Raw genomic sequence first — 16,520 nt, forward strand, 5'->3', positions numbered from 1 at the left:
AAACTAACTCCTTTTCTTCCTTTAATTCTAAATAGCATAGTAGTATTTAAAATGTAAAGACTACCTATCCTAATACAGCTACAATTTATTTATTTTTAATCTCTAACAGTGTCCAGGCAAAGAAAAGTTCAATGCACATCTATTAAATAATTACTCGTATGTTCATATAATTTGTCATACTTGCAGTTAGAGTACAGCAAATAGATTTTTTTTAACTGAACATTATTTCATAAGCATTTCTCTACATGGTCTCCACCATATCATGGTTGCTGATACTCAATTCAAGTATATCAGTAACATTTTAACCATTTACCTCATATTAGACACTTGAGCTACACCTAATTAGTAAGTATTATATAAATAAACTGCATCAAGTGTTTTTATACATATAATTTTTTCTTTCTTTTATATCACAGTTTTAAGATGGAAAGCCTTCGAAGTGGATTATGGAGTTAAATATTTTGCACATTTCCTAACTGACTTTCAAAGAGGATGTACAATATAATCTGCCACTAGCAATGTAGAAGTACTTTAGTTTCACGCAAATTTACCAACAGTGGGTGCTTTCACTTAAAAAACATTTTTGCTCATGTCATGGGTGTGAAATGTTACCTCAATGTTGTTTTAACTTGTAATGAAACTAAAAATATTTGTTTTCTAATTATATTTATTTTTTGTGCAAATTATTTGTCAATTTCCTCCATCTAGTTATCTATTTTCTTGCACATCTGTATGAGCTTGGTATATAAAGTTACTACCACTTTACATTTTGCAAATGTTTTTCTAAGACTGTTTTATGATTTTCTGTCACCTTTTTCTATTGAACAGGGTCCCCTATCTTATGTAGTCGAATCTGTCCTTGTTTACCTTTATGGTTTCCTCTATAGCTTTAAAGCTGGGAATGCGATTCCTTCTCTAGAGAGCAAATTAACAATTCTATTTTCTTAAAGTTTTCCTATCATTTGATATTTTTGCACTCATTTCCCTATAAATATGACAAGACTTTCTCCCATTAAATAACTCCTAAGTACAGTATTCTAGTAGAGCTAAAGAACAGTAACTCAGAGACTTCACGAGGGTGTTCAGGATGTTACCCCGAAGACCTTTGTCGCCCACATATAATACAAACTCTTTAAAACTGGCTCAAACTTTGGCTGCAATTTCTCTGAAGAAGCAACCTAAATGCTCCGGAGTCATCAAAGTTCCCATCCTGCTTATACCCTATGGAAACCTGGAAACTCTGAGCCCGCTTCTTTCCCCTTGACTCTTGCTCAAAATTAAACCAGGTCCTGCTCACATCCCAGAGTTATGCCTCCTCAGAGGACTGGAGTCTGTTTCTTATTTAACCAGTCTCCAAAGAACGTGACTGCTTCAGCTTTTGCCATTTAAGCCAATGCCAGTTCCTTTCCTGCCACTGCGACCTCAGGATGAGATGGGGCAGGTGAGATGGGTTAAGAACCAGGTCTCATAGCCTGGGGGTTCCAGAGAGCCACTCCCTTTGGAGAGAATTGGAGCAGGTCTGCAGCTCAGCCTGCAAAAGTCCAGGACCCGTGAGGGCATGGGACCCCTGGGAGCTCCCAGAGCCAGGCACCTGGGCCCCAGAGCACCGGCGCTCTGCTCTGGGAAGTCCTAGAAAGATGACTCCCATCGACCCCCAGGCATGGCTTTGGGAAGAGCAGGAATAATCAGGGGCCTGAACTGAAGTGTTAACCAGCTTCCTAGGCTCTCTGCCCTTCCATGTTCTTTCTAAAATAAACAGGGATTATTTTTCCATCTCACCCCACCTTCAGAATGCTGGCTGATCACTGCAAATACTTTAGCGGGCACACACTCTGCACCCACGCCCCACATCGCTGTGTCGGGCTCGGGGTGAGCAGAAGAGGGAGACTGGAACCGAGGGCAGTGGCCCTTCATCCAAGACACGAGGCAGTTGTGCTCAATCTCTTGCCAGGTGCAGAGGACAGACAAGACTTTCAGTCAGTGGCAGAAAAGTCATGGGAATAACATTATATTTCCAGAGTAATACATGCTAAGATTTCCTTTGAGCCCCAAGTTCACTGAGGGCAGAGATTCTAAAGTTCATTTCCAAAGTCTTCATGATGAATTAAAACCAGAATTTCAGACAGGAAAGGAAGAAAGCTATCATTACTATTATCGATAATGGGATGCCAAGCACATGTAATGCAATTTAAACCGTTCCAAGTGCTTTCTCCCCCACTCTCTCACTTGATTCCTGTTCCCATTTGACAAACGAGAAAAACTAAATCCCAGAGAGGTGGAATGACTACACTCAAGTCCCACAGCGAGTGAGCAGCAGAACCCTGGCTCCTGTCTGCTTGGCCTCAGGCCATCTGCACTCAACAAGGAAGGAAAACATAGTCAGGCGAGGCTGAAATGTTCATCACTTAATCTTGGATCAAACCAGCAGCCCTGCCCCTGCGTGTCACAGACCTTGCCGAAGCTGCCTTTGCCCAACACCTTGATGAAGTTGAACTCATCCAGGCCCAAGCGCTTGGCCTGGCCTTGCCGGACTTCACCATTCTCGCCCGGGCTCGCCAGCTGGCCGTCGGTGGATGATGCTGCCCTGTGCTCCTCCCCTCGGTTGTCAAATGACAAAGCCTTCCGGATGTTGTTTTCAAGTTCTTTAATTTCTAGGGCCAACGGTGACAAGATATTGCATTAGCGCACACCTCACGAGCCCTTCCCATTAGGATTTAATACTCAGAATGTACCCCCATGAGCTCTCAACCCTCTTTCTAGTTCTTCATAGCAGCAGACCCAGTGGGGCATCCCTTTACGTGCCTTCATTGGCTCTGCACACTTTCCTTGGCACCTAACATACAGCAAGGCCTAGGCATGCAAAGAGGAGGCCGTCCCCGCCAACCAATTCCTTCAGATCTTCCTTTTTCTCTGGGACCAGGCCACCTCTCCGAAAGCCCCCTTCAGCCAGATGCCTATTTATTCCATTATTCTAGGTGTAATGCAGGAATCCTGGCCTTCTCTGGAACCCCACAGAGTCCCAAAGGCAACAGGTACCCTTCAAGTTTCCTTTGAAAATTAGAACAATGACTAATGGAGAACCATTGTTACAGTAATTATCGGTGAGGTAATTATTTCAATAGCTGGGACTAAGAAGCCTTTACCTTCTAAGGGACTTTATTTGGCCTTGTTGCTGGGTTTACTCTAAATACCCATCTTACACAAGGTTATTTAACAAAATGAGCAATGGGCTTATCATTACCAAAAGAATTGCTTCCCAAGAGTGACATGCTGCAAATTTATCTTGGACGGGACAGGAATTCCTCAGTACAATTTCACAACTATGACACAGCCTTGTGCCCCTCCAGAGTATGTGACCTGAATTACCTGGGGATGATAAGGCTGGATGATCCTTTGACCTTTTCTATTGGAGGAAGCTTTATTGTTAGCTATATATTCACCAAGACGTACACTCCTCTGTGTAGAAGTGGGCATCTTAGGCATAACCCATTTTTAAAAGATGCTCGTGAATAACTGGGATCACAGGAAGGGAACACAAACTACTGACCCTTGGGAATCAGAATCGTGCATTAGTGACCACATGCTGCTTGACATAAAGACAACTTGGGCTCCTTTTCAGAAGGACTGAGGCCCATGAGAGCTCACTCCAGGAACTTGGAGATCTTCCTTAGATCTGGAGTTTGACTCCTCTGAGATGTGTCGGGTCAGGGTAGAGGGGAGGGGTGAAGACAGCTCCCGGGTCTACAGACATGTCCACGCCAATTCTGCAGTTTTCTATCTCTTACTCTTAACTAAGTATAACTTTTGGTCTCAGCACAGAGCTTCTCAGCATAACTTCCAAGGCAAGTTAATAAATGGATTTTGGAAGACAGAACTTGGATGCTTGGGGATATCGAAACTTGAAGAAAATGTCTTTCTATGTGCTCTTACAACAGAGGGAAGAGGAATAGTGCCTTATTTCTGCCCTGCAATTGCTAGGAGGGTTTTCACGTCCCTTTGTGCCCACAACACCGCTGGGGAATGCCGTACTTGCACTGACTGGGGCCGAAGAGAGGTCCTGAGGGGCACTGTGTCCTGCCAAGGCTGGACAGCACTCTGGGCAGGGACCAGGCCTAGAAACCCGGGCACCTCATCCCTTACCTGGGGTCTCTTTACCATATAACCCTGTCTCCTTGAAGCTCTCAAAGGAGCTCTCAGCATTAAAAAAGGGAAACATGAAAATACCCACACTGGGCCGGGATAGTACCTGCTTGCTTGGAGGCCCCAGAGTACCGTCAGCTTACTAACAGACAGGTCAAACCTCTTTTGAAATGAAGCAGAGTATAAAGATGCAGGAAGTAAACCAGAGCAGCATGAAGAGGGACTCAGACCAATTATTTTGTGGCCTCAGGACTGGCACACCCCCTTGCAGCTATTTTATTTACTCCTAGGTAAGAAGGGCTGGGTCACAGTGATGACCCCCAGGGAAGGTTCGATGGCATGGATTCTGAGAATGGCGTCCCTATGCCAGGAGGGGCGCAGTCTCACCCTTACCACTGACTTAGTTCCTGACCTTTGGACAAACCTTTTCAATTCTCTGCCTTCCACTTCCCACCCTGCAACCTGGGGACAGTAAGGGAGCATGGACAAGAGCGTTGGCGTGAGCATAAAATTAGAATAAGGAAGATGAAAGAAAAGGGACTACCGAACATCAAGGTACTACTGTTATGATTCATTAATGATTGTGAATGTTCTGCCGATGCAAAAATCCCTTCCCAGTGAGATCTGGTTCTGGTCACCAGAGGGGAAGGTCTTAAACGTGTAAGTCCCTCCTCAGCCTCAGCATCCTTGGATGCCTGTAGAATTCAGAAACCTTTGATGACTTTCAGCACATTCTGACAGGGAAGGAAACGTCCTGAGCTGAGCTCTAGAGGGGAGTCAGTCCTAGAGCTGGCTTCCTCCCCGCTGCTTCTCGAAGGCTCTTCGCCAGCTTCACCTTCCTATCCCCACCCACCCACGTGGTAGATGCCCTCCCCCACCCATTCCCCCCCCACCCCCCCACCCCCGACTCCTGCCCTGTTCTCAGGTTTCGGGTACCATGATGAGAGTCAGGGAGGAAGGAAGTCAGACTCAACTGAGCATGCTGACGGGCCTGGGAGCAGACGCTGGGCAGCAGGGTAAGAGAAGGGCTTCTCCCTCTCCTGAATGTGGAACCAGGGAGAGGCAAAAGCAAAGAAAGAACCGCAGCACCTCAGCTCGCTCGCTCGCTCTCACCCTGCCTGCGGGGGATTTCAGGCTGGCACAGCCATTTAGTGCCTCATCCTCAAGAAAGCCTTGTAGAGGGAAAACACAGCTAAGGAGTCAGCTGGGAAAGGTCATCTGGAGACCCTCCGGGGCTGCTGGCTGTTTCTGCTCACAAGGCCATTCGTGGATGAAGAGGCCTCAGGCTCCCTCGTCCTTCCAAGGACAGAGCTTAGAGATAAAGATGCAAATCTGAGAGTCTCACCTTGGTCACAAGGGGAGGTGGGGGCCGACTTGGATCGATCTTCCTCAGATGGTGAGCTTCCAGAAGCAGGCTGTGGGGACTCAGCACCAGCAATGAGCTAGAGAGAGGGAGAGAACGAGGGGAGAGAGGGATCAGAAGGGAGCGTGGGGAGTTTCCCCGAGTCAAAAGCATCAAGAAACGATGCCAGGGGCCCTAGGAGCCCCTGGAGCACAGTAGCAGTTGCTGAATTGACAATTTGAAGGCAGAGACTCAAGGTTTCATTTGCCAATTAAAGGGAAGAAAACAAGAGATGTCAGTTTGCTTGATTTTTATTCTATCCAAATACAGCTGACCTTTCCAAGCAAAGCCCAACCTTACCCCTTCCATGAAACCTCCTTTGCCTACCCAAGAAACGCAAGTTACCTCATCCAGAGCAACTTGACACTTGTCTCTAACAGCTGCTTGCCTTTTATTCATTACCTTGTTCAGCTTTATTTAGTTTGGGGCTCTCTACTCAGGTTGACTGTAGGTTCTTTGAAAGTAAGACCCTATCTAGTATTTGTATTGCCCCTGGTGATTGCAGAGAGTGATACACATAACAGAAGCTCAGTAAACATCTTCAGGCATATTGGTATTTGTCGGCAATTGGCAAATTTCAGCAGGACACCCCCAGTGAAGTCTACTTCCTGGCATAGATGCTGGCATATCCATTTTAAATTCCCATTTAAGTCAGAGGTTTAGACTCAAAGATTGCAAGCCCTTCTGCTCCCTTTTACTCTTGATCTACCTGCTGTGCACACACGTTCTTTCTGGATGATGGACTACTTGCAAGGGGCAATGTTAAGGGAACCAAAGCTCTAGCGAGACTGATGCTCCTGCAAAGCAGCCCTTTAAGCTTCTGGCCAAGGGCACTTGTCTCCCATCCTCTTGTACTAACTTGAGCTACTATTTGGTTCACGTGACTTTTTCCAGCTTTTGCATTAGAAGCATCAAAGCAATAGAAACATCAGGACTGAATCCTTTAGTTTTTGACTTTGTTCCTTCCTAAATTTCTCCATGCTGGCTTCTTACCTCCAGGATCCCCCAAATCCAGGACAGATAGACAATGCCTGGCTACTGCCATTATGGCCCATGTAAATACAGGGGAGGGGGCAGGTACTGAGTTTCCTCTGAAGTGTTTCATGACCATAAGGAGTCTGTCTCAGTTTACTTCTAGCAAGAAACGAAATCACGTCTCCTGAACGGGGCTCTCTGTAGAGCTCATAAATGTGTGTGTTCAACACTGCCGTCACAGGGTGTTTGTCTAACCTGCCTCCTCGGTGGGGCCCCAGCTTTCTGGGTGCTGACATCCTGCTTGCAACTCCAATGACTTGGGTCAATAACTGAAGTCCTGTTTCCACCAGTGGAACTGACAGAGCTGAGAAGAGCCACCAGAAGCACAAAATCTCACAGTTAACCAGAGAAGAGAATGGTTTTTTTCTCCAATCCTTAAAAAACTGCTTTGTTTATTGGAAAGGTAAGGAAGAAGAAGTTTAAGAAGATGGAAACAACCCAAAACTTCCCATTCAAGGGAAAAGCCTCCTCCTCTGAGAGGCAGCAGGGAAAAGGCATGGGCAGCTTCTAAAATGCCCTTCAGAAGGTATTTCAAGCGAAAATTCAGGGACAACGTTAGGAGTTAAGTCATAGAGGCGCCCAGAGTCAGGCTCGTTTCCTAGTAAAAAAATATGCCTGATACTGGGCAACAAGGGCCACCCACCTCCACCGGGATTTCTTGCCCAGTTAACATGGTTCCAATTTTATCATAACTTAGTCCTTCAGAGAATTCTTACATTTTCTAGGCTAGGAGCCAAGGCTAAGAAGGGCCTTCAAACAAAATGCTATGGATACCTTTAGCTCTATTTACACCTGCGGGCCCTGACTTACCAAAATAACATTTTAGCAAATGGATCTCTTCCTACTGACATTCAGAATGTCACCCGGATAGAGACAGGGCTTTGGTCTCCAAAGACAGGCCCAGATGTTTCATGTCGCGGGACATAACAATATTCCTCGGGCAGCCGGGTGCCAGCACTGTCACAAATCTTCTTGGCCTGCTTCCTAGAAAAGAATGTGGTTCCAGCTCTCCATCCATTTATCCTCATTAAAGTGATACCAGAGGCAAAGTCTGAGCACTGACATTGCTTTCATGCCAGTCCTGGAGGCAGATAAGTCTATTTCCCTGTCTAGAGTTGAGTCTTTTCTGGAGGGAATTCCAGAGTCCTCATCTTGAAGCTGACGTTCCCCTAAGAAACACCACACTTGAGACTTGCTTAGCTCTTCCCCACCTCTGGAACCGAAGGAGACTTTCATGGTACCTGCCTGACCTTTTCTTTTTTCTTTTTTCTTGAAGCACATGCTGCTTCAAGTCCAGTGTCTCAAACCCAGCAGTCTCAGAACTTTACTCCAAGTGACTCTCGGGAAGCCAACACAGAGATGCTGGCTCACAAAGAGCTCCAGAAACACCACCAAAGAGCCAGTTACCTTTTTCCTCCTCTGGCCACTGTTGGTGATTTTGTCTGGAGTGACGCCCAGGTCAGCCAGCACTTTGGCAATGCCCCTGGCGTCCACGCCACAGTTGGGAGCCACGTTGGTCTCGCAGCGCCGGTGAACGTTCATCTTGCAGACTGTAAGGAAGCACAGAGGAGAGGCTTCCAAATGGTCACAGCCTAAAACATTACCTTATTTTGTGCTGGTTGTAAAAAGAACACATGTTCATTTGTTAGAATTTGGAAAATGGAGAAAGACAAGAAAAGAAAAATGAAAGATCATCCATCATCCCCTCACACAGAACTAAAATCACCCATCAAACCACCATACGGAGATAACCAGTTTATGGATAAATAAAAAACACAGTGAAATTTCCTTTCAGGGCGCAGAACGCTGACCATAGAACTTAATTGGTTTCTCTGAAGAAAGTTCATTTGGATGCTGAACCCAAATGGGTCCCGTGTACACAGTTCACTCTCTTACTCTGCTGAAATGTGGGAATATTCCCGAGAGAGGAATGCCCACAGTACAGCCTACCAAGATGCTCATCTGAAAACAGGGAGACTGAATGAGGTGACCTCCAAGGCCCCTTTCAAATCCAAAATCTGGGTTCAAAGGAACAAAGGCCATGCTTGAATGTCTTTGTTTTGTCCACATCACTTCATTGTCCTTGGTGTAGGACATCAAAGGCGCAGATGTAAACTGTTTGGGTTTCCAGTCCAGCACATGAGGAGCTTGGAAGCTGTTGCTCTGCCCTAATGAGTAAAAAGCTGAACAAACTGGAAAATCAACAACTCTTCTTAAGATTTATCAGAGAAGTAAGGTCACAGGGCAAACCACTGCCCTGAGGGAGAGACAGACAGGTAACTAACTATATGAATCACAACTTAGTGAGCAGAAACTCCCAAGCAGCAACCCTGCGGAAACCAGTGCAGGGTAGGGAAGCTGGCACTGAAATTGGCAAACTGCTGGGGTCCCAGAGTGCACAAGTCTGAGAGTCAAAGACTCTAGGCTGACCACAGCATAGGGGTCCCCGCACTTTGGGAGCTTTACCTCTAATTGTCTGACCAGGTTTCTCACTGTGAATACTGGAGAAAAATTCCCTCCTGCTTATGACAGGGGGAGAGGGAAAGGATTTTGAAATATACCAGAGCACCCGGTTCTTAACAAGGCCTACTCTCAGGAGAAGCTATTTTGCCAGAGACTAAACTATTGTAGTTTTATCAGATCCTAAGCAATCTGGGGGAAGGGAAATACCCAACTCCAGCCCATGCTAGCTATCCTGTCCCACATAAGGTGGAGGGCGGGGGGGGGGGACCCTGAGAAACATGTGTAAGGCTCATAGTTCAGAGGCACAGGCTCACAGAAAGACTGGGATCTAATCATGGGACTACAGAATGCTTCCCCTCCCCCAACACCTTAGCACCATGTTACTAAAGGCCTTTTATTACAGTTCCTGTTACCCAACACATCATGTCTGACTATCAAAAAAAAAAAAAAAAAATTACAAGGCATACTAAAAGGCAGAAAACAGTTTGAAGAGACAGGGCAAGCAGCAGAACCAGACTGAGACATGGCAGGGATGTTAGAATAACCAGACCAGGAATTTAAAACAACTATGATTGATATGTTATGGGCTCTAATCAATAAAGTAGACAGCATGTAAGAACAGATGGGCAAGTAGAGAGATGGAAATTCTAAGAAAGACTCAGAAGTTAATGCTGGAACTCAAAAACACTGTAACAGAATCGAAGAAGGTCACTGATGGGCCCATTAGTAGAATGGACATAACTGAGAAAAGAATCTCTGAGCCTGAGGATATGTCAATAGAAACTTCCAAAACAGAAAAGAAAGGGAAACATACTGAAAAAAAAATAGGAACAGAATATGTAATAAATGTGGAATGATTACAAAAGGTGTAACATATGTGTATGGGAATATTAGAAGGAGAAAAAAGGGAGAAATGAACAAAAGAAATATTTGAAGCAAAAATGACTGAGAGTGCCCTCAAATTAAAGTCAGACGCCAAACCACAGATCCAGTAAGCTTAGAGAACACCAAGCAGGATAAATGACAAAAATCAAAACCAATAACAAACTACACCTAGGCATATCATATACAAGCTGCATAAAATCAAAGATAAAGAAAAATAATCCTGAAAGAAACCAGAAGGAAATAACACCTTATCTACAGAGAAGCAAAGATAAGAATTACATCTGACTTCTTCTCAGAAACCACATAAGCAAGAAGAGAGTAGAGTGAAATATTTCAAGTACTGAGAGGGAAAAAAAAAAAGCAGAATTCTGTAGCCTGTGAAATTATCGTTCAAAAGTGAAGGAGATATAAAGACTTTCTCAGACAAATAAAAATTGAGGGAATTTGTTGCCAATAGACCTGCCTTGCAAGAAATGTTAAAAGAAGTTCTTCAGGAAGAAGGGGAGAGGCAGCAGGTGGAAAGGAGGGCCTCTGGAGTGTGGAGTTCCCGAGTTTGGAGGCTATTAGCAAAAGATGGTGGATCGCTTGGCAAACAGTGAAGCAAATACTAGATGTAAAAATATAGTAGAAAACTGTTCTGGAGCAGCTGGCCAACCCTTAACTATACCTGGACGGGTTCTTATTGGAGAAGGAGTATTGACTAAGTTGTGCAGAAAAAAGCCTAAAGCAAGGCAGTTTTTCTTATTTAATGATATTCTTGTATATGGCAATATTGCCATCCAGAAGAAAAAATATAACAAATAACATATTATTCCCCTGGAAACTGTCACAATTGATGCTCTCACAGATGAGGGAGACTTGAGGAATGGATGGCTGATTAAGACACCAACTAAATCACTTGCAGTTTACTCTTCCACTGCCACTGAGAAATCAGAATGGATGAATCACATAGATTAATGTGTTACTGATTTGCTCTCCAAAAGTGGGAAGACACCCAGTCATGAACATGCTGCTGTCTGGGTTCCTGACTCTGAGGCAGCTGCATGTATGTGTTGTCAGAGAGCAAAATTCACACCTGTTAATCGTCGTCACCACTGCCGCAAATGTGGTTTTGTTGTCTGTGGGCCCTGCTCTGAAAAGAGATTTCTTCCCAGCCAGTCCTCTAAGCCTGTGAGGATTTGTGACTTCTGCTATGACCCGTTTTCTACTGGGGACATGGCCAGGTGCCAGCCTACTAGATCGGACTCTTATAGTCAGTCACTGAAGTTTCCTTTAAATGATGTATCTGATGATGACGATGATGATAGCAGTGACTAAGGGAACATTTTGAAATATTTAATCAGATGTGACTATCTGAGAAATCAGCTCTGGGGGGAATGTAAAATCCTGAGCTTTCTGTCCGTTTTGCTCTAGCAATGAATTTGCCTGAGAAACTTTTAACCTATGTGCCTCAATATATTCTATAGAAAACAGGTCCTGTTACCACCCCCCAGCCCCAACTGCTGCTGTCACTCTCTCCTCACCTCCCCCAGCTCCCTATTCTTCTACAGGGATAGACTATGGCGAATATATCAGAAAATTTTTTGGTTTCTTATTCTTGTTTTAATTCTACACTATTTTCTTGAATGCTTGGGAAGAGATGTTTGTTTAACATATCATGTACTATACTGTTGTTTATTATATGTTCTGCAATATGGAAAAACTAAAAGCAAAGAATGATGGAAAAGGAGTATGATGTGGTTAGCTAATAATGTTATTAGCTTTTTTTTTTTAACCATCCTATCTAAAGGTTAAGACACGAGTAACAGCAATACATGCTTTGGAAATACTGTGTTTGGCTTTTTCACATACCAGGTGGTGCCTTATCATAATTGCACCCTTGAGTGTAATAAGCCCCTACCTTCTCACGTTTTAGTTTGTTTTAAAAATACTCTGGTGCTCTTTGAGGTGTAAAATGAATGTTATAAATGGGTGTAATTAGAAAATACTTCTCATTTGACAGCTACAAATAACGAAATTTAGAGGTTCTTTATTCCATATGAATAAATATTTTTCCATAAAATAGTGTGATTACTGTATATTTTTACTTTTTGTAGGTACCAAGTTATAATTGTCATTCTGAGGAATCGCGTTTGAAATTTATCAAATACAGATTGTCACTGCATTATTTCTGCTTTTAGTGAGACATATTTTTAGGTGTAAATTCATCTGCTTTAACATTGTTTCTAGAATGAAAAATCTTATACAACTTCTTGAAATTAACCAATCTCTTTTAAAAAATCTCATGCTAGAGTACAGATCTACTTAGGTTGAAGATTTGGAAGAAATAATGTATGAGAATGGTTAGAAGAGACCAGTTAAGTTTGACTAGACTTCATATTTGTGGAAGTATTTTCTATTTCAGTGTGAAACTATCTTGAATTTACAAATATAGTGTTATATTTTATAAAGTTTTGTAAAGGCCCAAACAATATTTCTATTTTTGTAAAACAACTGTATGCTTAATCTGTTTCTGAAATCATTTTGCAATCTATGGAAATAGAGTAGCAATTGATCTTTCTAAATTGTGAACTTTATTGAGTCAGTCTAGATTGTTTTTTTGTTTGTTTGTTTGTTTTTGTGGTACGCAGGCCTCTCACTGTTGTGGCCTCTCCCGTTGTGGAGCACAGGCTCCACGGCCATGGCTCACGGACCCAGCCGCTCTGCAGCATGTGGGATCTTCCTCCCGGACTGGGGCACGAACCCGTGTCCCCTGCATCGGCAGGCGGATTCTCAACCACTGTGCCACCAGGGAAGCCCCTAGATTGCTTTTAAGAAGACGTAATTTTTCACTCTTTGCTTCTGAAGCAGCCATTAAGGATGAAAGTATATTTATCATATAAAACTTGATGCATTTTGCACTACTCTCTCCATTTGTATGCTGCAAATAACTGTAATCTTTCAAATATGAAAAATCAGTCTGAAGTTTGTTTTAAATTCTAAATTCTTTTGTTTTAAAATCTTTAAATCTGGATATATTGCAAATGTCATGAGAGGTTTGATTTAATAACTTGTGATGGAGGATTCCTTGGTTTGGTTAAGGCACTAACTTTACTTTTAAATTGTGAAAGCACCTGAGATATATAGATCTCCCTGTAGGAAATGTGAGAGAAAGGCACAACAGGTTTTTTTGTTTGTTTTAATATCATATGTACTTCTGTTTCTAAACAATATTTACATATAATCAATAAACATATCCAAAAAGGACCATGATATCTGAGAAGTGCTAATGGAGACTTGCTGTACATAGGAACCTAGCAAATTCAGGAACCAAGGGGAAATGTTCTGAGATAACATTTATGTTGTCAACCTCTATTGACTCTGTTTTTACAATAAAAAAATATTTTACAACTTAAAAAAAAAGTTCTTCAGAAAGAAGGAAAATGATATCAGTCAAAAACTCAGATCTACATAAAGAAAGGAAGAGCATCAGAGAAGGAATAAGTGATGCTAAAATAAAAACTTTTAGTTTTTAAATTCTTACTTGATCTAACAGAAAAAACAATTTTTCAAAATAATAATAGCAACAATGCTTTCAATTACTATGCTTATATATATGTATAGAAAATATATGCTTATGTATAAGTGAAATGAATGACTACAACAATATAAGGAGTGGGACAGAGGAACTAGGAGTATTTTGTTATTATAAGGTACTTGCACTACCCATGAAGTATTAGAGTGTTATTTGAAAGTGGACTTGGATTAGTTGTAAATGTATATTGCAAACTCTAGGGCAACCACTAAAATAAGAAAAAAGGAGGAGGAGGAGGGGGACGAGGGGAAGAGGAAGGGGGGAGAAGGAGACAAACTGATATGCTAAGAAAAGAGAGAAAATGGAATCATATAAAATATTCAATTAAAACCACAAAAGGTGGAAAGAATGTGGAAGACAAAAATAGGAACAGAGAACAAGGGCATCAAATGGAAAACAATAGCAAAAAAGGTACTCATTAATCCAACTATGCTGATAATCAATTTAAATGTCAGTGGTCTAAATACACCAATTACAAGACAGGGACTGTCAGAATGGATCACAAAACAAGACCCAGTATATATCATCTACAAGAAACACACTTTAAATATAAGACACATATAGATTAAAATTAAAGCTATGGAGAAAGATATATCATGTTAACACTAGTCAAAAGAAAGCAGGAGTAGCTATATTAATTTCTGACAGGGCAGACTTCAGAGCAAGGAAAGTTATCAGAGACATCAAAGGACACAATGATAAAGGGGTCAATTCTCCAAGAAGACATTAAAATCCTTAATGTGTATGCACCTAACAACAGAGCACCAAAATACGTAAGGCAAAAGCAGTGAACTGCGAGGAGAAATAGATGAACCAACTATTATGGTTGAAGACTTTAACACCCCTCTATCAGAAATGGACAGATATGGAAGGCAGAAAATCAGTAAGGACATAGTTGAAGTCAACAGTCACATTAATCAACTGGATATTTATTGACTGCCTCATCCAACAACAGCAGAACACACATTCTTCTCAAGCTCACATGGAACATTTACCAAGATAGAGGACAATCTGAGCCATAAAACACATCTTAACAATTTTAAAATGATAGAAATCATACAGTGTCTGTTCTCAGACCACAGTGGAATTAAATCAGAAATCAATAACAGAAACATATTTGGAAAAATCCCCCAATACTTGGAAATTAAATAACATACTGCTAAGTAACACATGGGTCAAAGAAGAAATCTCATGAGAAAGTTTAAAATATTTTGAACTGATTGAAAATGAAATTACAGCTTTTCATAATTAGCAGGATACAGCAAAAGCATCCTTGAAAGATACAATCTGCCAAAACTCACACATGTAATACAGTGTAATAGATTTATATCTATTAAAGAAATAAAATCAGTAATTAATAGCCTTCCAAGACAGACAGAACCAGGCTCAGATAGGTTCACTAGTTAATTCCAGGACCACACACTTAAGGAAGAAATTATACCAATCCTCTACAATATCTTCTAGAAGATGGAAGCAAAGGAAACATTTCCTAACTCCTTTATGAGACCAGCATTACCCTTACACCAAAACCAACAAAGCCATTATAAGAAAAGACAACTGCAGACCAATATCTCTCACAAATATAGATGTAGAAATCCTCAACAAAATACTATCAAATTGAATCCAACAATGTATAAAAAGAAATATATATCATGACAAAGTATGATTTATCTCAGGTATGCAAGGCTAGTTCAATATTTGAAAATCAGTTAATGTAATCCATCACATCAACAGGCTAAAGAAGAAAAATCACAAAGCCTATCAATCAATGAAAAAAAACTGCATTTGACAAAATCCAACACCCATTCATAATAAAATCTCTCAGCAACAAAGAAATAGAGGGGAACTGCCTTAACTTGATAAAGAACATCTACAAAAACCTACAACTAACATAACACTTAATGGTAAGAAACCAGAAGCTTTCTAGTTCCAAGAACAAGGCAAGGATGTCCCTTCTCACCACTCCTTTTCAATATTGCATTGGAAGTACTAGCTAATGCAATAAGACAAGAAAAGGAGGTAAAAGGTATAGTGCTTAGAAAAGAAGAAATAAAACTGTCTTTGTTTGCAGATGGCATGATTATCTATGCAGAAAATCTGAAAGAACTGACCAAAAAACTGGAACTAATAAGTGATTATAGCAATGTTGTAGGATACAAGGCTAATATACAAAGCCAATCACTTTCCTATTTATCAATAATGATTAAGTGGAATTTAAAATTAAGAACATGATATCATTTGCATTAGCACCTAAGAAATGAAATACTTAGGTATAAATCTAAGAAAATATGTACAAGACTGAGGAAAACTACAAAACTGATGAAAGAAACAAAACAGAACTAAATACATGTAAAGATATTCCATGTTCATGGGTAGGAAGTCTCAATGTTATAAGGAGGACCGTTCTTCCCAGTGTGATCTATAGATTCACTGAAATCTCAATCAAAATCCCAGGAAATTATTTTGTGGAGATTGACAAGCTGATTCTAAAGTTCACATGGAGATGCAAAAGACCCAGAATAGCCAACACAATATTGAAGAAGTGTTGGACAACCAACACTACCTGACTTCAAGATTTACTGTAAAGCTATAGTAATCAAGGCAGTGTGTACTGGTGAAAGAATAGACAAACAGATCAATGGCACAGAATAGAGAACCCAGAAATAGACCTCTATAAACATACAACTGATTTTTGACAAAGGAGCAAAGGCAATACAAGAGAGCAAAGATAGTCTTTTCAACAAATGGTGCTGGAACAACTGGATATCCGATGCAAAAAAAAAAAAAAAAAGAAAGAACCTAGACACAGATTTTACACCTTTCACAAAAGTTAACTCTAAATGGGTCATAAACCTAAATATAAAATTCAAAACTATGAAACTCCTAGAAGATAACATAGGAGGAAATCTAGGTGCCCTTGGATGTGGCAATGACTTTTTAAATATAACACCAAAGGCATGATTAATGAAAGAAATAATTGATAAGCTGGACTTCATTAAAATTAAAAGTGTTTGCTCTGCA

The 16,520-nt window shown here is 41.4% G+C and overlaps 1 protein-coding gene and 1 pseudogene across 5 annotated transcripts in view; one reads left to right on the forward strand and one right to left on the reverse strand.

Moving 5' to 3' along the window:
- PRKCE (protein kinase C epsilon) overlaps nucleotides 1-16,520 on the reverse strand; it is a 513,985-nt gene that overhangs the window by 155,038 nt on the left and 342,427 nt on the right. For all 5 annotated transcript variants that reach the window (XM_059079910.2, XM_059079912.2, XM_059079911.2 and 2 more), the window contains 3 exons: nucleotides 7,985-8,127; nucleotides 5,486-5,582; nucleotides 2,452-2,651 (listed from right to left, as the gene is read on the reverse strand). In XM_059079910.2, the coding sequence (XP_058935893.1) occupies nucleotides 2,452-2,651; nucleotides 5,486-5,582; nucleotides 7,985-8,127 (440 nt within the window). The remainder of the gene's footprint in view (nucleotides 1-2,451; nucleotides 2,652-5,485; nucleotides 5,583-7,984; nucleotides 8,128-16,520) is intronic.
- LOC131765914 (pleckstrin homology domain-containing family F member 2-like) lies at nucleotides 10,499-11,242 on the forward strand (annotated as a pseudogene).

Source organism: Kogia breviceps, chromosome 11 (genome assembly GCF_026419965.1).
Source record: "Kogia breviceps isolate mKogBre1 chromosome 11, mKogBre1 haplotype 1, whole genome shotgun sequence".
NCBI classification, from domain to species: domain Eukaryota; kingdom Metazoa; phylum Chordata; class Mammalia; order Artiodactyla; family Physeteridae; genus Kogia; species Kogia breviceps.